The sequence below is a fragment of the Tiliqua scincoides genome, chromosome 4 (genome assembly GCF_035046505.1).
Source record: "Tiliqua scincoides isolate rTilSci1 chromosome 4, rTilSci1.hap2, whole genome shotgun sequence".
Lineage (NCBI taxonomy): Eukaryota > Metazoa > Chordata > Lepidosauria > Squamata > Scincidae > Tiliqua > Tiliqua scincoides.
In genome coordinates this window covers 163831717-163854645 of record NC_089824.1, presented here as the reverse complement: position 1 = coordinate 163854645, position 22929 = coordinate 163831717, and the positions used below count along the sequence as shown (strand labels likewise).

The following is a 22929-nucleotide window of genomic DNA, read 5'->3' as shown; positions in this document are numbered from 1 at the left end:
TTGCTAGTTGTTATAAGTCATTTGCATTCTCTTGTTCTGCCAGACTTCCTGTCCTGCAATTTTTAAAGTTCAGTTGCTAATTTAATATTAGCATTGTGTTAGTCCATTCAGAGCAGGACGTTTCAAAATAAGCACAGAGAAACAAACCCATAACTACTACACTCAAGTTTCTAGTCTGACATACCTCACTCACCATTGTCCCATAAATACTACCTAAATGGTTACCAATCCAACTTCAAGCTTGCTGTACCAGTGTTAAGACTTGCAACAGCACTATAACCGTTTCTTGGAAACCACCCTAAAATAATCCTCAATTCAGCTGGTGTAGAAATGGTTGAGGCAAATGCAAAGGTCAGGTTATTTGAACAATGCATACCCAAGCATTATATATGTATCAAAATAAGGCAGAGTTAATGTTGAGTACATCTTTATTGAATAAAAAAAGTTGCCAAAAGTGAAAAAATACATTATATACAAAACCCTTTGTCCTTAGGAGGGAGGGAGTGTCCAATATTAAAGAACTATCATACAGCACTTTGAACGGTTTCAACTTGTGGCCTTTCTTCTGTCTGTAAAGAAAAAAAATAATTTAGTATGTTTGTTTCTTTTACCAGGCCAGTAAATTCATGCAACTTGTCTAAAGGATATTCTTAAGCAGGGCATTAACTGGTCACGTAACTTGGCTGCATTAACTGGTCATGTAGCATTGACAGAAGCCATTATCCAACAAAAAATGAGTTTTGTTGCACTTCAGAGTTATTGTGCAGAATACCCTGCCCAATAGCACTTCAGAAAGGCAAGTGCTTTCCAAGTATTAAGAGTGCTGCTATCTGCAAATGTACAGAAATATAGTCTAGCAGCTAGGACTTTTCAACTAAGGCCAGACACAAACTGCAACATGCATTCTAACATGGGCAAAACTCCCAGTTTTAAGTAGTGTGGGAGAGAAGACCAGCAGGCAATTAAAGCTAAGCAGGAAAGGTATGCCTGGGAAGGGAAAATATACATATACTCCTGACTCAACTGCCCACCTCCTCTTCCATTTTCTCTGCAACCTCATTTCCACTGGGGGCAGCATCACCACCACCATTGACAGCCGGTTCTGGTTTAGATTTCTTAGCTTCATTGTCTCCCTGTTGAGTTTCTTCCTCTGGTTTCCTCTGAAGACAAAATTGTTTAGTCTTCACCAAGTTCAAATTCAAAGTCTTAATAAAAAACATCTAGGTGCCATCGTGCATGGCATCAACTAATGATTGTCAACTGGATTACAGTAAGATTGTGTGTTACAGGCCACAGCAGGATATAGGGTGGGGTGGTGGGAGTTACATGGTGCATGCTGTTCTAACTAGGTTCCCATCACTGTCAATTTAGAAAGCATCACCATGTAGTTCTGGAGCTACCTAGCAGCTTACACATCAAAGCTTTTGTCTGCCAGGACTAGAAATGAACATTAAACAGATTGCAAAACAGATCAAACAGCATCTCAAGTAACATTACCTAATTTCTAACACAATACTATAGGATGCATTGCTCACAACTTTCACTGTAGTAATCCCTAAATACAGATGCAACTAAAAAAATGCAGGTACATGGCTCATTTTGGAATGGTTTTGCCTTTTTTTACAATTCTCCATTTCCACTTGAAATAAGGGAACTCAGTTCAGCCTGGCTTGTTTGGTTGTGAAGTTCAGCTTCTATGGATTCCATACTACCTTTTGCAATCTGACCGCTACCATCAGTCAATTCTGCAGGTCCTTAACACAGCCAAGCTCTCAAGTGCCTGCAGGACCCACAATTAAGCTCTGAAATTAAAACCAGAGTGGGTCAGCTAGGCAATGAACACCACAAAAACCATCAAAAGCTACCAAGCAAGCAGGATGGTTCCCAGACTGATTGGCTCCCAGTGGAAAGGATCATATGCAGGATTTGTAGACTCTTAAGCTAAGCCTATCTATTGCATGCCAGTGATTATTACATTTTAATTAATTTATTTAATTTTATAGTCTAATGTACACATACCTTTTTTCTAACAAGATGAGAGATGTCTGTAATACACTGAGATGCTCCATCAGCTGTTTGTCCAACTGGGGTCTATTTCAAAAAAGCAGAAAGTGATTATCAAATATCACAATACAGCAGCATTAAACAGTCTGCTCTTGGGTCAGTGCCACTTACTGTTGAAGCCAAATTGCTTTCAGTCCCTTGTGAAAAGCTAGACGAAGATCCACCAACCTGGGAACAAAGAGATCCATCAGTCGCCCATGCTAGAAGCAATCTGGCCACCAGAGCTCTAGAACCCACATGGGGAGAAGATGCTTGTTGGCAGTTTAACTTCCACTATCACCTATGGATCCCCTACTTTTAGTCTGTATTGTGAACAGGTACACATTCTTGAAAGTTATATATAGTAATCACACACTTGTTTTGAAGTTAGTAAAACGTATGGCTTGAAAAGCTAGTCTGCGAAGTTTTTGTGAACAGATTTCCCGTGTCATACCTTATGGGCAAAATTGCAAGCTGCTTTATGTAAGAGCTTGCACTAAAGCCAGCCACTATGGGTTTCATGATTTACCTCAGACCAGATGCCAAACAATTGTTTTGGAGTTGAAAAAACTCCCTGTGAACATAGGCTTTTAGACATACCTGCCTAGCTTTACCTGCAACTAAAAGTATTTAGGCATCTTCCCCCTGCTCCCAACATTAGCTTTCTTGCTCCATCTTGACACAACAATTTGCCATTTTACAGTTCAGCTTTCAAAAGCCATGTGCTTGCTTTAAGACAGTCATTCTTACTAGTACAAGTTCAACAGAACAGAACTCACCAGAGTTGCTTTCAGAGCCAATTCAGCCACTCTTGCACTTTTCTGAGACTCCTTGGAATCCTCTATCTTTTCTTTAATTTCAGGAAGCAGTCCCTTGAGTTCTTCAATTTCCTTCTCATCCTCAGCTGAACCCTCCCCCTTTGCTTTTAGCCGTTCTGTCAACATTACTAGAAACAGGGGACAAAATGTTAATTTTTTTGCAATCAAGTCAGTTCTGGCCTTTTCATCATATTTGTGGGTCCTATCAGACACATTGCCCTCCTAACAGTCTTTCATTACAGACTTCACCTGAATCCTTGAAACAGAATTATGCAAGACCACCAACATTGCACTAAATGTTTAGATTCCTTTACATAATATGGGTACTAAAACCTCCACTACAACTGTAGATATTTTAACTAAAACTGCACAAGGTAGACTGAAAAATGCCAATATACTTACTCATTCTTTTATCAATTACTTCCATTGATTTGGTGAATTGCAGTACTGCTTCATCATACTGATTGTTATAGTGATAGGCCAATCCCAGGTGGTAGTGAGTCTCTGCAAGAAGGCGGTCATGAGACTCTAAATATTTCTGCTGAAGCGTCAGACAGGAGTGGAACTCTTCTATAGCTTGGGTGTAGTTTTCTGCACAAGATATCAAAGTCAAGAGATAACTTTTCAATACATACATATTCCTCTAGTTTATTCTCAATCATAACTCCATTTTTCCATTGAATTGAGCTTTAAGCAAGCATATATTTTGAGGCATACAAAAGGAGCATCAGGACAACTACTCCATTCCCTAATGCATACAATATGCATAGGATATTATGCCAAGAAATAGGTATGTTCAAGATACGGAAATTTTAGTTAATGCTCAAGTCTGAGCAGCTGCCAAAATTGGAGCAAGTGTTAATCACTTTACCTTCACATAAACATGCTCTCTGATGGAGACCTTATAGAATAGGCAATGCACATGCAAAGTAGTGCACAGATAATATGCAGAATACTATTAGTAGTTAGTCCTCTGCATGCCTGAGCAATTTTAAAGTAGTTACCAGATTCGATGCTAACTTCTCCTAGTTTTAGGTGAGCCTGAGCAGCATGGAGCTGAGCCTCTTTAGTGTCCTGTCTAGATCAAGAAGGCAGAGTTAGCCAGTTTGTCACAGCCCCCGAACACTGATGCTTAATCAACATTAACATTAATTCATTGCCAAGACATACCTTTTGTATATTACTTTTGCCAACTCCAGCATATCCCAGGCTAGTTCAAGGTTGCCAACTTCATCTTCTTCACTCTCCTGAAATAAAGTTATTTGAAAGTTGAACTAGAAGCAACAGATAACACACCTGCTCCCTATCACCTAGGCGAAACAGCTGCAACATGCAGCAGAAAGCAAATAGATTTTTAGAAAAACAAGATTAACCCCAAGTAGGAAATCTAGCAGTATACACAGTTTTCAAGTGTCCCACAAGTTTCCCAGAGATAACTCTGGTCTCATATACTGCAACCTTTGTCTACATTAGGGATCTCCAAACCCCAGACCACATCTGGTTCACAGGACAATTGTATCCAGCTAGCTTGTCACCCTGCCACCAGTCCCCACCAAGAGGACTGCTTGACAGCCAGGGCCTCACCGCTGCACTGCAATGCAAGGAGTACACACCTGTCATGGCTGAGAGCCAGTCCCCAGGCTTGTACTGACTCACAGGAGCCAGGAATGAGATGGGTCTGGAGTTTCAGCAACAGGTGCCAGGCCTCAAATGAGGCTGGGTAGTTAGGTGGAGGGGAGGCTCACTGGCTTCTTGACTATGGGGCAACTTTGTGCTCAGGCAAGGGAAAAACCTGTAGCAGCAGCCGTGAACAACTGGTTCCTTTGCCTTCTTTTTTTGGGGGGGGAGGAAGAGTGAAGGAACTGGGAGAGTGCGCACACACACACATATGTGCGCATGTGAGAGAGAGGAAAGCCGAGTGGAGTTCAGATTAAGCTCAGGAGTAGAATTGGAAGGAGGAGGGGTTGCTACATAGCTGGGGCAGGGTGAAGGACCCCAGAGACCTGCAAAAGAAAAACCATGTCCTCCTTTCCGCTGGGAATGTTCTTCTCTAGTGAAGTTTTAACCTAACAGCAAGCATCCATCCTCCCCTCTTCCATTTTCTCTTCATCCCTCATTTCTCAACTAGTGGTTTAATTACCAAATCACTTAGATAGCATTATCAAAATGCTAGGAAAACTATATTCCTTTCCAACAAATGGGATTCAGGTCAAGTATTCTTGTAATGCAATTCCCATATTGGAACAAGTAGAGAAAAAGATCACTTTGGATCTTCCAACAGCTGTAGTTCTGGACTACTTAAATTCCCTCCCATACAGTCTTCACATTCACAGTAGTCCTACCAAAGTAATCAACTTTTCCCATGCTTCCTTCATGGGCATGTTCTGCTTGGATAGGAGGTAAAGCATTTGCAGGGATCAAGTTTCAGATTTATTTAACAGTCTAAAATCCCATTCCAAGAACACTTGTAGCAAGAATGGGACTTCACTGTCAACAATCAATTTTTCAGGTGTTGTATATCCTATCTGAGTAGAGCCAAGCCTAGTACAATACTCTTCAATTATATTTGTTTATAATTATTTGTGACCCATTCAGAACTACTAGAGATAATTGTTTCATGACAAAGTTTGAATCAAGTCTTGTAACAAGCTGTATGCTTGTTCAAGTTTATTCTTTACCTTCTCTTCAACAGCAGAGTCATTTTCTCGGTCTTCCTCAGCTTTGTCATCATCTTCTGACCCTTCTGCCTCTACAAGAAGAATTGCTCATTAACATATACTGATTTTACTTTGCTATTTCCATTTCATTGATCTAGTCTCCCCACTTCCAATCTACAAGTGCATGTTGCACAGTCTGCAAGAATAGATAACTGTGGCAAGTATGCCTACACAAGAGTCCTAGTGAACGACAGATTTCATTTCAAGTCTAGGTTATTCTAGTACACTGTGAAGACTTGCCAGGTCACTTTACGGTGAAATTTCTCAAAACTTTTGCACTCTGTGCCTCTTCTACACTTACTGTAGTTTCCAAATTTCCTCCCCAATTTGTGTATCAGAAACGCTGCTAGAAGTATACAGAACCCTCATATATGCAGTTGCAAGCATTCACAAGTATCTATGGATTGGAGCAGTGATCTAACATTGGAACTACAAGAGGATCAAAACAGATGACCTATATTAAGCTGCTGAATGAGCCTATCCAAATATTTAATATTTCAGCTTCTGTGGTAATCAGCTTTTTCTTCAGTTCTTAGGAAGGTTGTGGAAGTTCTGAATCTTTATCTAAAAAATGATGACTGGAGGGACAGAAATAAACTTAACCCAAACAAAAGACGGAAGTAGATGAAAGCATATCTTATGTAAGATTAAAGTTTTTAATAGGGCTGTATTCCTCCTTAAAACTCAGGATTACAGTTCAGTGATATGTGGATGTTCTGTGAAACAGTGCCTTTTATCAACCACAGTCACCAAGTCTGTTTGGAGAATTCCTTCCTTAGGGAAGCTAACCTGCTTCTACCTTTGCTTATTTTCCAGCAGATGCCTAACTTAGAGGGTTTTTGAAGATTCATTCCAATTACTGGATTTCCAGTTTTCCCAGCAGTTTGTTCTGGGCTGCCCTCTAGTGTGTTTGATCTGTACTTTATACAATTGTTCCCTTTAACTATATTGTGTGTTTAATATAAATCAAGACAGGACATGCTTTAATAAAACTGATTCTCTCCAAAACCTAGCTGGGGAAGGTAGGCATGGCTCCCATAGCTCTTTGCCCTTCTGTATTTGTATTGTATTGGCAACCTTCAGTCTCGAAAGACTATGGTATCGCGCTCTGAAAGGTGGTTCTGGCACAGCGTCTAGTGTGGCTGAAAAGGCCAATCCCGGAGTGACAATCCCTTCCACACCGGGAGCAAGTGCAGTCTGTCCCTGGTCTGTCTCCCTGGCTATGGGCCTTCCTTCTTTGCCTCTTAGCCTCAGACTGTTGGCAAAGTGTCTCTTCAAACTGGGAAAGGCCATGCTGCACAGCCTGCCTCCAAGCGGGCCGCTCAGAGGCCAGGGTTTCCCACTTGTTGAGGTCCATCCCTAAGGCCTTCAGATCCCTCTTGCAGATGTCCTTGTATCGCAGCTGTGGTCTACCTGTAGGGCGCTTTCCTTGCACGAGTTCTCCATAGAGGAGATCCTTTGGGATCCGGCCCTTCTGTAATCTCTGTGAAAAACATACAGTTTTAATGACTGCTGGGAAGAAAGTAGCCCAGCGTCTTTTTGCTATGGAACAACTTCCAACCCCTGGGTATCTTACACATCGCAGAGGCCCACTTCATAACCCAAGAATCACTGACCTATTCTAGTCCTCTTCTGCCTTGTACTGCTGAATGTACTTTCTGCATGGGGCTGATCATGAAGTTGAAAGCATTTAACTGTCATTATCTGACCCTTTGCTTCCTTGACACAATGTATTTATATAGGAACAGAAAAGGTCAGTAGAAAACTAATGCTTGCACAAGCAGCATTTTTTCCGTTATCAATCCATCCAGTTTGCCACTCAGGAACTCTAAACAACCAATTTCTAGGTGTGATGTATGTAGCTTCCTAGAGCAACTGATCAATATTTAGCACTGACAAACTAACATCAATAAATTCAGACAAGCTAGCTCAAGATAGCTACTCTTGACTTTTGGGAAAAAGATGGATCCAACATTTACTACAAACTATTCACCCACTCTGAGAAAACAGTGCTTAATAATCCACGTGATTAGAAGCAGCAATTTGGGACTGCAGGCAAGACCAAGATGTTTGTCAAGCTTGGCCATTGCAGTAGCTATCTGATTCAACAGTCAATAGCTGTTTCAGTAGACACAGGATTACTGAGCCAAATTCTTGTCTAATCAAGAATTTAAAAGTTCTAAGATCAAGTTCATAGGGGACATAAGCAAGAGGAAGTATATGTGAACCCTGAAATTAGAACACAGCAAGGTTGCCTCTGCATTTTATCCATGATTTTTAGTATCCTTTTGTCAAATAGGTGCATTGACAATAGCTTATGTTACAGCAATTTCATATAGTTTAAAGTTTTACCTAGATAAACATTCAAGCCATTATAAGGTATTAACAGCAATGCTGAAGCAAGAGAAGCAGCAATCAAAAGCTATGAAGTTTGTGCTACTTAGCTAGCTGCAGTCCTAAAACAAGCTAGATACAAGTTCTATAAAAGATCTGTGTATAGAGGTCCATTAGCCCCACTTTATTTCAGTGAATCTTGTTGCCCAGGTGTCACATTAGAACATGAAAACTATGCTCTAAAAATTATTAAACTTGCACTAACACAAAAGCATGCAGTGAATATCCATTCAGCATTGTCTATCAGCCAGTTTTCTATAATTGCCAAATAGTTTCTATAATTGCCAATAGTTTTGCTAAAACTTTTAGTTTGAACATGTGAAGTCTTTGTTTGTCACTCCATAAGTGTTCCCTGTTTGAGCCCTTCTGTTAGTCTAAGACAGAGAGAAAATTCTGAATGGATTAATTTTTACTAAGGATTAGCTCTCTAAAGTAATTCACCCACAAGTGTCTTCTGTCCCTGTTACCTTCGCCCTCTCCCATCTCGTCATCCTTTTCTTCCTCCTTTTCTACCTTAGCAGCTTCAGGGTTTTCTTCAGCATGTACTTCATTGGATGGCTCCGTGTCCCCTGCAGGAGTAATTTCATTTGCAACTGAAGATACTATTTCGCTCAAAATCAAGGGCTCTTTTAACTCTTCCTTTTCTTTTGAATCCTTCACCTGTTCTGCACCAGTCTCCACTTCCTCCATCTTCTTAATAGCTGGCTCTTCTTTCTCTACTGTTGGCACTATCTCACCTTCAATTTCCTCAACAGCTTTCACTAGTTCTTTTTCTTCTACTGCCTCATCTGAAGCTTTTACCAATTCCTCTCCTACTGGATTATTTTCTACAATAGTCTCTGCCTGCTTTTCAGCAGCCAGATCTACAAGTTCTTTTGCCTCTTCTTCCATCTTTTCCAGTACACCTGCCTCAACTGGTTTTTCATTCCCACTTGTTTTTTCTACAGCCACTGGTTTTGTTTCTACAGCCATATCTTCCCCAGGTGTTTCTGTTGCTGCTGGCTTTTCTTCCCCAGCTGACTTTTCTTCAGCCACAGTATTCTTTGCAGATGCATCTTCTTCAGCCTCTTCTGCTGCTACCTGCTTCTCATTCCCAGTTGTCCCTTCTGCAGCCATTGGCTTCTCTTCTATAGTAGAGATATCCAAGTCTACCTCTGCAGCTACTTCACTGGCTTCTTGCTTGTTTTCCACAGCCATCTCTACCTGCTTTTCTGCTTTCTCCTGTTCTTCCTTTTCCTCTTTATGAGTTGCTTGTTCTGCATCTATAGCTTCCCATTTTTCTTCCTTAACTTCTTTCATTTCTGCATCTTTGTTTTTCAGCTGTGTTTCAGTTTCAGTCTGTGCCACAGACTCTTCTTCAGTTTTTCTGGATTCCTCCTTTTCCCCCATGGCATTATATACCTGCTCTCTTAATTCCTCCCTTGCTTCTTCTACATGATTAAGGAAGATCAAGCACAAACAAATCTTCGCATTTAGTGATAAGCATTCAAGATCTTCACATCCCACCCTCGGTCCCACTGATGTTTTGTGGGCAAGCCACACCATTCTTGAATTCAATCCTTTTGGATCTAAGCAGGGACCAAGTACTTTGCCTTAACATTCAAGGCTTAAGAGGCTGCGCTAAAGCAATGAGGTGTATGCTAGCGAGAGCCACAGCCAAGCAAGAGATGCCAAGCTTTGTCTACATGAAACATTATAGGGGGAGCTACCAATTAGGAGTATTGGGGAGGAGTTTGAAGATAAGCCATCCACTCCCTTAAGAGAATTTGGCTTAATAGAAACACCAAATAAATTTAAGCAGCTACCCCTGAACTATAAAAATCTAGGCCATGTTGTGCTATAAGTAATCTCAAGTTCTCAATTCATGCTTAAAACATTGGCCCCATTAGTTCCCAAGGACCTGAAAGGGACAGTCAGCCAATAATTTTTAAAAATATGAAATGCAAAGCTCACATAGTAAAGATCAGATGGCTGGATCTAAATCAGATCTCAAATCAATAACTTTGGAGAAATACTGAACTTTCAAATGAGCCAATTTTTAGAATTCCTTACAAAACATATTGGGTCAATTTTACAGTTTAAATCTCTACTAAATTACTTTTGTTTCAGTGTGAAGATTTGAGTCACCTAGGACAACAGCATCATCATTATTCACCTAGAACAAACATAGCTTGGCACCTCCAAGATGTGTTAAAGACAGCTCTACATACCATCTATATTATCAGCACTTTCTACCATTGAATCTTCTGCTTTTTCTTCCTCTTCTTCCACCTGCACTCCTTCTAAGGCATTTCCCAGCACCCCATTTTCCATTCTAGAAGAGATCAGTATAACAAACACTGTTGCTCTAGCTGTTCAGCATGCATATACATGCACTAATAGATCAGATGTCTAACTGAACCAATGTTTTCTGAAGAAATTTAAAGACATACCACTGAAACACTAGTAAAATGAGCTTCGGCAAAAAAGCCATTACTGAAGATTTAGAAGGTAGCTGACTGGGGGTGCAATCCTAAACGGCGGTTATGCCGGCATAGGAGGCCCTGGAGTGTTGCAAACGTGCCGTAAGGCATGTTTGCGCCTCCATGGGCAGGAGCCGCGTCAGCGCATTCAGATACGCCAACGCGCAGAGGCAGGCAGAAACCGCGGTGGCTCCCGCGCCACCGCTTGCGTCAGCGCGCTTGCACCAACACAAGCAGCAAAGGTAGGCATGGGCTGGGGAGGGGGTGTTCCTGGGCAGGGCTGGGACCCGGCTGTTATGCCTGATCTCAACCTCCATCCCCAGAGAGAACGGAGCAGCTTCTAGTCGCTCCGCTCTCCTCGGACTTGCACCATCTCTAGAGATGGCACAGGTCCGAGGAGACCCATTGGGGTGCACAGCCCTTACCCAGGGGTAAGGGGAAGAGCTTCCCCTTGCCCCTGGCTGAGCCACTGCAGCCAACAAAACTGCGTTGGATGCAGCGCAAGCCTCCTGGCTTGCCTGCTCCAGCGCAGGTTTGGATTGCGCCCTGGCAGCCTTAAACTCAGGTTTTAAGAACTCCAGAAGGCACCTTCACCTGGGTAAATGGACAAGAGGATGGAGGAAGAGGCAAGCCAAGTCCAAAGTTATGCACACAATTTTTATGGAAAAATCAGGAGATCTAGATTGCTTACAACATCTCAAAAAACCTCAGGGACATGGTAGAAAGCTCAGTGAATTTCAGTCTGCTGTAGCAATGGGACACATTCTAGGTTAATTCTTCTACACAACTCTGAAGTGCTTACTTCAGCACATTTAGATCACCATATAGTCAGGTTTCCCTTTCCATGTTTACTTGTAAAGATGGAGCTAAAGTTGAAAATGTGCTCAAATATGAGGAATAACTGAAGAGGTTGCCAACTTCAGCAGTCAGTTGAGCAAGAGACACATGCAAACAAATGTGCAGTAGGGAGAAGTTCAGCACTGGAATCAACTGCACTGCAGATAGAAGAATCAGGACACACTAGACAATCTAACAAATTGACCACAACAAAACACTGTGATGCCATTAACTTCTAAGGCTTTCAAAAGCATTAATAAATGCACAAAGTCTGTGCCAATAGCTACAGTCACATTGTATGCGCAGCAGTCATCTGATGTGATCATGCCTTGCTTTGACTTCATAACACACTATGCTGGAAGCCTATTCTAGTCATCCACAAGGATCTTATTCAAGGCAATTAGGTTATAGAATTTGTTTCCTAAAGTCTCCCCACCCCCTCACATGTAATATGTGATAGCACTTGCTGCGCTGGCTTTGCTTTAGATTTTAATTGTTTGTTTTAAATTTTTATGCTGCATTTTATATACGTATTAGTTTTGAAAACTGCCTTGCTTTGGAAAGGTGGGATATAAATGTTTTAAATATAGTGCTTATGCTATTAGACTTATGTTACATGTCCATTTTCATTGCTCCCCAGGGGAACTCAACTAGTGAAGCCACCAACACCCACTTTTGGCCCACCAGTGGGACACATTAGCTTACCTTGCCAACTCCAAGAGAGATTTCCCATAGAAAAAGAAAGCTTCTGCACACTCATTTGCTGTTTCACCATACTTCTTACCCCTAAAAAGAAATGTTTTTACAGATTAACGTTCTTAGAATATTAATCCTTGAATCTAGTAAGCTAAGAAGTTACAACAGTCTAAATTTGAATAGCTTCGGAAGACACTTTGTAAGTCACTTGTTCTTTGGATACTATATCCCAGTGGGTCTCAAACTCTCTGGGAGACAGTGAGAGCCTGTAAGTCTCTGCTTAAGGGACGAGGGGAAGGCAGTGACGCAATGCCCAGTATTGCTCTGCTGTGGAGAGGCTCAGGGGGATGCTTCCACTCACCTTACCTGCAGCAGCCTCCTAGGGGTCGGAGGACCCTGGCACCAGCCTCAGGAAGGTTCTCATGCAGCGCAGACCCCTGCAGAACACGATCATGACCACTTTTGGTTTTGTGACCAGCAAGTAATTGTGATCGTGTTCTGCAGGGGTCTGCACTGCATGGAGAGCCTTCCTGAGGCTGGTGCCAGTTTCCTCTGAACGCAGGAGGCTGCTGCAGGCAGGGGTGAGTGGAAGCGCATTCCTGTGCCCTGATCAGAGGCGCAATCCAGGGGATTGCATCTCTGCCTTCCCCCCTCCCTCCTTAAGGGGGCAGAGCCCAAGGCCCTCAGGCTGGGGCATTGTGACACCCCAGTTTGAGAACCACTACTATAGCAAAAGATACTCAAAACAGACTTTGACTTAAGGTCACATTTTAAATGTTGCATGAAGATCAATATTAAAGATTATACCACAGTTATGCTCAAAAACTTAGAAGTATGGTTGACCCCCCCCCCCCCGAAACTAGGTATTATTTGCATATGTTGGGAAAATTGGCCTGCTCTATGCCAATCGGAAGATTACAATTTGTTACTACTGGAAAATTAAACAGTAAGATGCACTGAAACATTCTTTGTCAAATTTCAGGGCAAGTTAAAAGATCTAGTATACACTGTGATTAACAAGATTTTTGCCCATTAGACATATTGAACATTACCCTTTATTATATTAGTATTTCCAAGATAGGGTTACAGATGGGACATAATGCAAAAAGCAATTTGAAGCATTTTGCCTCAAAATATACTCAAATATACAGAATGCAGATAGAATCACCCAGAATTGTATACAATAAACTGTATAGAACTATGTCAAGACATAGTAAAACACATAAACTGCAGGTAAATACAGATTTGACAGAAGGGTACAGTATCCCATTACTTACAGTAGGCTAGCCGCTTCTTGGAATGCATTAACAGCAGCTGGAATATTTCCCATTACCAGGTTTTTCTGACCCAAGCCCAGTAGTTTCTTGGCTTCTCCATCGATATCCAGGCTGGAGACATGAAGGCAGGTTGGTTAGACACAAGTTTAATTTGAGGAAATAGAGAAGTTGTAGAGTAGGTCAATTTTTACTCGAAACTGCTTTATTGTAATTAGTCAGTAAGTACTCTAAAGTTGCTCTTGTGCTTGTCCTGCCCCTTTAAAAATACTGCTCATGGTAAGAAAATGTATATAAAATGTTTTATAGATGGTACATGACACGAAAAAACAGGTAAAAATGAAACAGAATATATCAAATAGTTGTTGGAAGTGTAAATGTGTGGAAGGAACGTTTTATCATATGTGGTGGGCATGTAAAAAAACGCAGATTTATTGGAGAATGGTAAGAAATTTAATACAAGAAATTGTTGGATTTACTATACCATTGAAACCTGAATTATTTTTGCTCAATATTACTTTAGCTGTTATAGATAAAGAAAACAGTGTGTACTTAGCTATTATGATTTTAACCATTGCGAGGATTTTATATGCTAGATATTGGAAGGACTTTAAAATACCAATGAAAGATGAATAGAGAAAATAATGAATGTGGTGGAAATGGATAGACTTACAGAAATTTTGGCTCACCAACGAAAACCGACACAAATTGAGCAATGGAAACCCTTTTATGCTTGGTTGAAAATGAAGTTTTAGAAATATATGACAGGGCATTTAGATGATTGTACTACAAATATATTATATTTGATATGAGATAGATGAATAAAAATGTTATTAAGAGGTAAATTTATAAGAGGAAATTGATTAGGAGATATGTAATGATTTATTAGTTTTAGTGAAATATAATGATATATGATTTCCTGCACCCTTTTTTGTGTAGTGAAGTGTGTTATGCTTTTTGTGTTATGTGTGTTTTGTCTTTGGAAAATATTAAAAAAATACTGCTCGTGGTCTACTGCAGGGGACTCCTGCCAATTTTGTTGAAAGAACAAGCGTTGTAATACAACATCTCAAAACACACTATGTTTATAATTTTGACTGCCACCTTACCTCTCAGTTTTGTCTGACGAAGTCGAGGGAGCAGCAGATTCTTCTGCCATTCTGAAACTGAAGATCTGATAGTTAGGAGAGCTAAGAGCACTTAGTTCTACCTAACAAATTAGAACACAGACTTTTAAATATACTAATCACTATGGCATCTACACTCAAGTATGCTATTACTTAGACATTATTCTCTTCATAGACCTACTAGTGCCTACAACTGACACCTACCCCTCCTCTTTACACAGAACTGCATAAAGCTGCCAGTTCAACATCAATACTATAAATGAGAGTGGAGAGTGTGGTCAGATTTGTGAAAACGGAAAACTATTGATTTTAAAGTGCTTAAGCCTTTCCCTACATGTGCTAGCCTGTCAGAATTACTTCTGGAATATGATCTATGAGCAGAACATTAAGATACCCCATTCATGAATAACTGTGTGTATACACAAGTCAATTACAAGAGTCCCCTTCCCCCAGTCACAGTGCATGCCCAGCAACTACTTCTAAACATTAGCCTATTCCTGTGGTTATAAGAACAGCCCCACTGGATCAGGCCATAGGCCCATCTAGTCCAGCTTCGTGTATCTCACAGCGGCCCACCAAATGCCACAGGGAGCACACCAGATAACAAGAGACCTCATCCTGACCTCATCCTGACACCCTCCCTTGCATCTGGCATTCTGACATAACCCATTTCTAAAATCAGGAGCTTGCGCATACACATCATGGCTTGTACCCCGTAATGGATTTTTCCTCCAGAAACTTGTCCAATCCCCTTTTAAAGGTGTCTAGGCTAGACGCCAGCACCACATCCTGAGGCAAGGAGTTCCACAGACCGACCACACGCTGAGTAAAGAAATATTTTCTTCTGTCTGTACTAACCCGCCCAACACTCAATTTTAGTGGATGTCCCCTGGTTCTGGTATTATGTAATTTTAGCCTTCTTCACTGCCGCCGCACATTGGGTCGACACTTTCATCGATCTGTCCACCACCACCCCAAAATGGTTCTCGCACATTTAGCACCAGGACACACTTTTTAGAATGAGAATCTGTCAGGACCCACCAGAAGTGATGCCATGATTGGAAGTGACATCAAGCAGGAACATTTTTAATAATCCTAGGCTGAATCCTACCCACATTTACCAAGGAGTAAGTCCATTGTTAAAAAGTCCATTAACCATTGTTAAAAGAATATACATAGTAGTTTGTTAAAAGTACAGGTCTAACATTTCCCAAAAGCAGTCACATACCATCGTAAGTCTAGTATATTAAAAATATAATATTGAAATGAATGGGGAACCAACTGAAATCGGCTCGCAACTCACCTAGTGGGTCCGGACCCACAGTCTGAGAAACCCTGCTCTATTACATAGTACACTTCCTTAAAACATTTCTGCCCAACGCTGCCTAATATGCAACAGGGATCAAATGTGTACACCTGTGGGCTGGACAGAAATGGGTTAAAACAGCACAACTTCTGAACACCTTTGCATCAGCCACACTTCAGGACACATACCAGCAATTATGCTTAGTTTTCTGGCTTCAGATTCCCAGTCAGTCATTAATTCGGTGTTGCACCCATTACTCACAAATTGTTGTTAAGACATGGAGGGGGAAAAGAATTATGTTGTACAACATCCAACGTCCTTTGAGGAAGAGGAGAAAGAGTGCAAGACACTGTATGTGTACCAGAAAACACCATGCAGAGTTACACCCAGGGAAAAATCCAATCTGTGTTTCCTCAACTGCTTCAGGCACTTGCCTCAGTTTCCTTACTGGAAAATGAGAGCCAGGCCCTTTCAGATCTATTATAAGCAATTCAGGCTACAGTGCTGTGTGGGGAGGCAGGTGAGGCAGAGCCTCCCCGGTGGAGCCCTTTGGAAAGCGCCACTGCCGTGTGAGGCACCCAAGCACCCACAACCCACTTGGGTGCCTCACATGGCGGTGGTGCTTTCCAAAGGGCTCTGCCAGGGAGGCTCTGCCTCACCTGCCTCCCCACACAGCACCGTAGCCTGCCATGCACACCTTGCTGATTTCTTGACACTTGACAAGCTCCAGCCTTGGGGGGGAGGAAGGAAACCTGGACAAAAGTTCAGTTTACACTACAGTTACTCCCAAGTGGAAGCTCCTGGAGCCTCCCCACTAGCTACACCTGGTGAGCAGAGCAGGTCTCCCAGGAAGCAGAGGCCCCCAGCTCTCCTCAGGGCTTCCCACAAGGACCTCCTGGCACCCATAGGAGCCTCCCAGCCCCCTCACAGGGCGCTGTGTGGAAACTGCTCCACAGAGGTGCTCCTCAAGACGTCGTGCGAGAAAGGGGAACTCTCAGCAGCCCTCCTGAACAGAGCAAGCCGCAGAGGGCAGAGACACTCTGAAAGGCTTCTCCCCGCAGCGCTGAGGGCACCAGAGGGGGGCGGCGCCAACTCCCTGAGGAGACAATAGGCTCCCTCCCCCTCCCCCAGATCTTTTGGCGCCAAATCTCAACGGCCGCCTTTGACAGGCGGCCACCGAGGACCACGTGACGGCGTTCTATTCCCGCCTCCTTTTCCTCCCCCCGCCCCTGTCTGGGGTTGATAGGCACTAAAAATGGCGGCCCAAACCCAAGTCCGGTCACGTGGAGTCTCGGTTGGAGCAGAACCGCCTCCTCTTTTCACTATCAACCCCCCACACGCGCGCCGCGAGAAAACGGCACGTACCAAACCGGGATACGGGGGGGGGGGTTCCTAACACTAGCGCTGGGAAGAACTACAAGGGAACTGCGGGCACCGCACGCGCTAACGCGGAGGCGAAGAAAGCAGCGGGCGCTCCGAGAGGGCATTACTTGTGGTGCCGCCACCGCCTGTTCCACGACCAAGCCTACCTCCGCCGCTTTCCTTACCAGTCCCCAAAGAGACAAAGCCCTGACTCGAACCCCCCCATTCCCGTCGAAGGTCACCATAATTGTACGACTCACCAAAAGACCCCAAAGCAGAGACAACAAGCAGCAGACAAATGCAGCCCACCGCCCCTCCAGATGCTTATATAGCCCCCTGAGGACACGCCCCAGCGGCGCGAGGCACGCTCTCAGGGTAAAATGACTACAATCCCCAGCATGCTCTGCGGCCGCCGGGCCGGGCTCCTAACGCGCCAGAGCTAGTTCCAAGGCATGAAGGGGAATGTAGTCTTCTGAGTGATGCCATTTGTGTGTATAGATCCCCTCCCCCGAGCCTCGCGAAGTGTGCTTGGCATTTTGGGATCTGTAGTCCTAGGATTCATAGCACATACATCCTCCTACTCTCAAGGACTGCAAGTCCATAGCTTGTAGGCAGTAGTAATAGTCAAGCATACAGGGAGGTCCTGTGAAATAAAAGCACCTACTGTACCCACAGAGCTAGTGGCACTGTGGAAGACTGGATGCCTTCTTTACCCAGTGTGTGGAACTCCTTGCCACAGGATGTGGTGATGGCAACTGGTTGGATGCCTTTACATAAGAACCTAAGAACAGCCCCACTGGATCAGGCCATAGGCCCATCTAGTCCAGCTTCCTGTATCTCACAGCGGCCCACCAAATGCCCCAGGGAGCACACCAGATAACAAGAGACCTCATCCTGGTGCCCTCCCCTACATCTGGCATTCTGACTTAACCCATTTCTAAAATCAGGAGGTTGCGCATACACATCATGGCTTGTACCCCGTAATGGATTTTTCCTCCAGAAACTTGTCCAATCCCCTTTTAAAGGCGTCTAGGCTAGACGCCAGCACCACATCCTGAGGCAAGGAGTTCCACAGACCGACCACACGCTGAGTAAAGAAATATTTTCTTCTGTCTGTACTAACCCGCCCAACACTCAATTTTAGTGGATGTCCCCTGGTTCTGGTATTATGTGAGAGTGTAAAGAGCATCTCCCTATCCACTCTGTCCATTCCCTGCATAATTTTGTATGTCTCAATCATGTCCCCCCTCAGGCGTCTCTTTTCTAGGCTGAAGAGGCCCAAACGCTGTAGCCTTTCCTCATAAGGAAGGTGCCCCAGCCCCGTAATCATCTTAGTCGCTCTCTTTTGCACCTTTTCCATTTCCACTATGTCTTTTTTGAGATGCGGCGACCAGAACTGGACACAATACTCCAGGTGTGGCCTTACCATCGATTTGTACAACGGCATTATAATACTAACCGTTTTGTTCTCAATACCCTTCCTAATGATCCCAAGCATAGAATTGGCCTTCTTCACTGCCGCCGCACATTGGGTCGACACTTTCATCGACCTGTCCACCACCACCCCAAGATCTCTCTCCTGATCTGTCACAGACAGCTCAGAACCCATCAGCCTATATGCGAAGTTTTGATTTTTTACCCCAATGTGCATGACTTTACATTTACTGACATTGAAGCGCATCTGCCATTTTGCTGCCCATTCTGCGAGTCTGGAGAGATCCTTCTGGAGCTCCTCACAATCACTTCTGGTCTTTACCACTCAGAAAAGTTTGGTGTCGTCTGCAAACTTAGCCACTTCACTGCTCAACCCTGTCTCCAGGTCATTTATGAAGAGGTTGAAAAGCACCGGTCCCAGGACAGATCCTTGGGGCACACTGCTTTTCACCTCTCTCCATTGTGAAAATTGCCCATTGACACCCACTCTCTGCTTCCTGGCCTCCAACCAGTTCTCAATCCACAAGAGGACCTGTGCTCTAATTCCCTGATTGTGGAGTTTTTTCAGTAGCCTTTGGTGAGGGACCGTGTCAAACGCCTTTAAAAGGCGACTGGACAAGTTTTTGGAGGAAAAGAGGCTGGCCAGGCCTGACCCCTCTCCTCTGACCATTAGCAGCAGCTGTAAGCCGATTTAGCACTTCTCAGCCTTGGAATCCAGTGGGGTGACTGAGGGCCCAATCCTATCCAAATTTCCAGTGCCGGTGCAGTCACAATGCAGTCCAGAGGAAAGGAAACAAACATTCCCTTACCTGGAGGAGGGGCGGGGGGAGGAGGCAGCAGGGTTGAGGGAAGGCAGCGGTGCGATCCCCAGGATCCCCAGGATCACACCGCTCAGGGGGCTGCAGGGGCTTGGATGCACTTACCCAAGCCTCCTGCAGCCTCCCCAGGGTGCAGGGAGCCCGGCACGACTTCTGGCAGGGCTCCCTGCAGCAGGGAAAGTGGATGCGGAGCGCCAGAAGTCGCCAGAAGACGCGCCAGGCTCCCCGTACCCTGGGGAGGCTGCAGGAGGCTTGGGTAAGTGCATCCAAGCTCCTGCAGCCCCCTGAGCGGTGCAATCCTGGGGATCGCGCTGCTGCCTTCCCCCCCCCACTGTCTCTAGGCTGCCCCCACCCCTTAAGGGGGCAGAGACCAGGGCCCTCAGGCTGGGGTGTCACGACGCCCCAGTTTGAATAGCACTGCCTTCAGTGTTAAACTTTTTTTCAATTTTGTACTACCTGAAAAATTCAGCATAAGCATTCATGGGCTACAGTGGGATCTCAGCATCCATGGATTTAACTCATCACAGATGCTTTATGTCCATCAGATGCATGCAGGTTACCCACTTCTCATACAGAATTGCATAACGTTATCAGTCCTCAGTAGACAGAAGAACAAACTACAATAGTAAATCTCCACCAGGTAGGATAAACAGACGCAAATCTGACATAAAACATGGTGATGTTCAGAAAAAAACAACAGATGAAACATTTTGGATGTCCAGGATGCTCCAATGCTGACTGGAGAGTCACTGTTTTGCAGAAATATTTACAAAGGGAAATTCCAGCAAAATCCTGCTGAATTAAGAGTTTATCAGGAAACTAGACTTGTATTCTTGAGCAAAGATGAAGGCTTCCTGTCTCATTTGAATCAGATCTCATGCATTTTACTTCATCTTCTTGAGCAGTCACTCATCACATTTCTTGCTTTGCATGGAAACGTCAATCACAGCTTTTAGCTCTAATAGGTAGCCATTATTCTTTTAGCAGCATAACCAGAATGATTACTGTTGTTGCCGATCATCATAGTTTACATAATAATGGTCACTGACTTTACTTCTTCCATCCCATAGCCTCTTGATTCCATCTTTTACAACTTTTTTTCTTTTGTCTGTCCCCATCTGTGTATCTACAACTGACCAGTGAACATTTTGCTTCATGCATATGATGAGGTGGATTAAAGTCCACAGAAAGCATATGCTAAAATATGGTTAATGGTTAAAATGCTAAAACTGATTAATCTTTAAGGTGCTGTTAGATTTTTGAGCTCAACAACAGATGCTTGTAATGAAAGGGAACATTTCTCTATGATGAGTACTATCAGCCTTGCAAAAGGAACCTGCCTATCGTCCTGTGGATAATGCAAACGTCCAGTCATAAGAAAGGTTGCCAAAGCTTTTAGGATAAAAACTTGATGTATTTGTAAACAACAGATTCTGTTTTTTGCTGTTTCTGCTCTAGGGCTGCAAACCCATATAGTACACATATTCCTAGGGGTAAGCCCCATTGAACAATAGGACTTACAGCACAATTCTATGTATGTCCACTCAGAAGTAAGCCCCATTGAGTTCAGTTGAATTTATCCCAGGTAAGTCTGTACAGGATTGCAGCCTTACCTTTGTTGTTAATGTATAGGATTACATAGTAGGAGCCTTATGTTTCCCTAGAAGGCTTCATGTAGGCCTCAGTGACACACAGCCCAATCCTGAGCTGCCCGCAGCGCCCATGCTCGGCGGCTCCACAGAGGGCTCCCGCCAGATCCTGCACCTCCTGCGCTACTGCAGGAGGCTCCTTGGGAGAAGGGGACATTCGTCCCCTTCCCCTGAGTAAGGGAAGCAGCCCTTCTACTTACCTGGAGTAAGTGTAGAAGGGGGCAGGGCTACTCGTCCAGCTCCTGGACCTTTAACAGTTGGTACAAGAGGGAATTTCAACAGGTGCAACTTGTCATCTCACAACTGTAGCTGCTGAAATTCCCTCCTCTACACAATTGTTAAAGGTCTGGGAGCCCTAAAGTTGAAAAGATTGCCACATCTGCTTTAGTTTCTTGCCCAACCTATAATATCATAAACCCACTACCATTGTCCTCTCTTGTAGAATTGTATTCTTGGGATGGGGGAAAAGGTAAGGGGATCAAGGATGGATTCCCCCTAAGAGTTGCTCTTTAATATTTCCTCCATGTGTTTGAGACTGTTAGTCAATGTTATTCCTCCCTAAACAGCAGGGGTTGCTCTCTTGCCATTTAAGTGCTCCACAACCACATCTGCCCAAGTGTCTCTTCTGCCTAATCTATGGTTCCTTAAAATGAATAGTTAATTTCTTGCTTCTGATCCCAGTATATGGAAGTGGGAAAGTATTTATGTACAACAGTTTATCATCTGCAGATGGTTCCTCTGCCACAACTCTGGCTTATAGTAGGCTCAGTTGCCTACTGTTCCTATTTTTGTTGTGGTAACAAATACATCTGCAATAGTTATGAATTGTTAGTTGCCTTGCAAGAATATTGGCCCAAAAATCGTCAAAATGCAGTAAGTAAATAGGGAGATGAAGCCTTGTACAGGGAGAGTCTGGTCATTGAAGCTGTTTTATGTCTTTAAGCTTTCGGTGTGATTAATGTTACTGTAAGGTGAACAGCTGTGTCTTCCAACCAGTTCATTTGAGTTGTCATAAGCCATTGGCAAAAACTGTAGCTGCATGTACCACCAAAATGGCTTGATGGCTTCTTGTGGAGTTTATAGTAGACCTTCTACTTTGCTGCAACTAGTTTCACATGAACCAAAAGAACATTCTAAAACAGTGGTTCCCAACCACTGGTCTGTGAGGTCTCAGGGGAAGAAAAAGATTGAAGGTGATCATTTCCAGTGTCTCTCCAAGTGAGCGCCCCCCAACAGACCACTCAAGTGTCGGCTGTAGCTATAGATCAGGGGTGCTCACACTTTTTTGGCTCGAGAGCTACTTTGAAACCCAGCAAGGCCCGGAGAGCTACCAGAGTTTTTTTTACAATGTTTGCGCCATCATAACATATAACATTTATGTGTACAATGTATGTTGTTGTACCTTGAGCCCCACTGAGTATAACAGGACTTACTCCTGAGTAGACATGCCTAGGATTAGGCTGTGAGGCTGCAATCCTAGCCACACTTACCTGGGAGTAAGCCCAATTGAGTACAATGGGCCTTACTCCTGGCGTTTCCTCCCAGAGGCACCTGAAGGGGGGGGGTCGTCGGCACTCCAAGATCTACTCATTTTGCCTCGAGATCTACCAGTAGATCACGATCCACCTATTGAGCACCCCTGCTATAGATAGTCCATTCGCCCTTGCTCTTGCTGGGCGGCTCTTGCTGAAGGGCCAGCTGTAGGAGGGTCCATTCTCCACCCTTTCAGGTAGTCTGTGGAAGAGCATTCACTTGGGGAGATGCTTTCCCATTGACCACCAGAGAGGGTGGAGAATGCACCCCCCCTGCAGCTGGCATTTCTGTTTTCTCACCAAGTGCTCACCCATGGGCTACCAAATTGAATTGTATTTTTTTGTGTGGTGGGGATAGAGGGGGATGCAGGTGGTCCAAGCCAATTCCAATTTTTGCCTCAGTGGTCTACAGGCTCCTAAAGCCACTATTCTAAAATATCAGAATGAGTGACAGGAAGAT

General features: G+C 43.7%; 1 protein-coding gene across 1 annotated transcript; it reads right to left on the bottom strand.

Moving 5' to 3' along the window:
* Positions 1 to 410: 410 nt before the first annotated feature.
* Positions 411 to 17358, bottom strand: NASP (nuclear autoantigenic sperm protein). The gene is made up of 15 exons (XM_066625693.1): positions 17297 to 17358; positions 14351 to 14407; positions 13245 to 13355; positions 11977 to 12057; positions 10183 to 10286; positions 8440 to 9402; positions 5540 to 5610; positions 4032 to 4108; positions 3866 to 3939; positions 3264 to 3452; positions 2823 to 2989; positions 2176 to 2232; positions 2020 to 2091; positions 1032 to 1160; positions 411 to 569 (listed from the first exon to the last, which is right to left on the bottom strand). The coding sequence occupies exons 2-15, from the start codon at positions 14398 to 14400 to the stop codon at positions 525 to 527; spliced, it is 2190 nt and encodes a 729-aa protein (XP_066481790.1). The 5' UTR covers positions 14401 to 14407; positions 17297 to 17358; the 3' UTR covers positions 411 to 524.
* Between the last annotated feature and the right edge of the window lie 5571 nt (positions 17359 to 22929).

Excerpts from the sequence above, each read along its gene's own strand:
- NASP (XM_066625693.1), bottom strand. The coding sequence starts at position 14,400 with ATGGCAGAAGAATCTGCTGCTCCCTCGACTTCGTCAGACAAAACTGAG. Across the intron at positions 10,287-11,976 it reads TCTCTCTTGGAGTTGGCAAG|AATGGAAAATGGGGTGCTGG; the intron begins GTAAGCTAATGT and ends GATCTCTTCTAG. Across the intron at positions 2,990-3,263 it reads AGTAATTGATAAAAGAATGA|TAATGTTGACAGAACGGCTA; the intron begins GTAAGTATATTG and ends CCCTGTTTCTAG.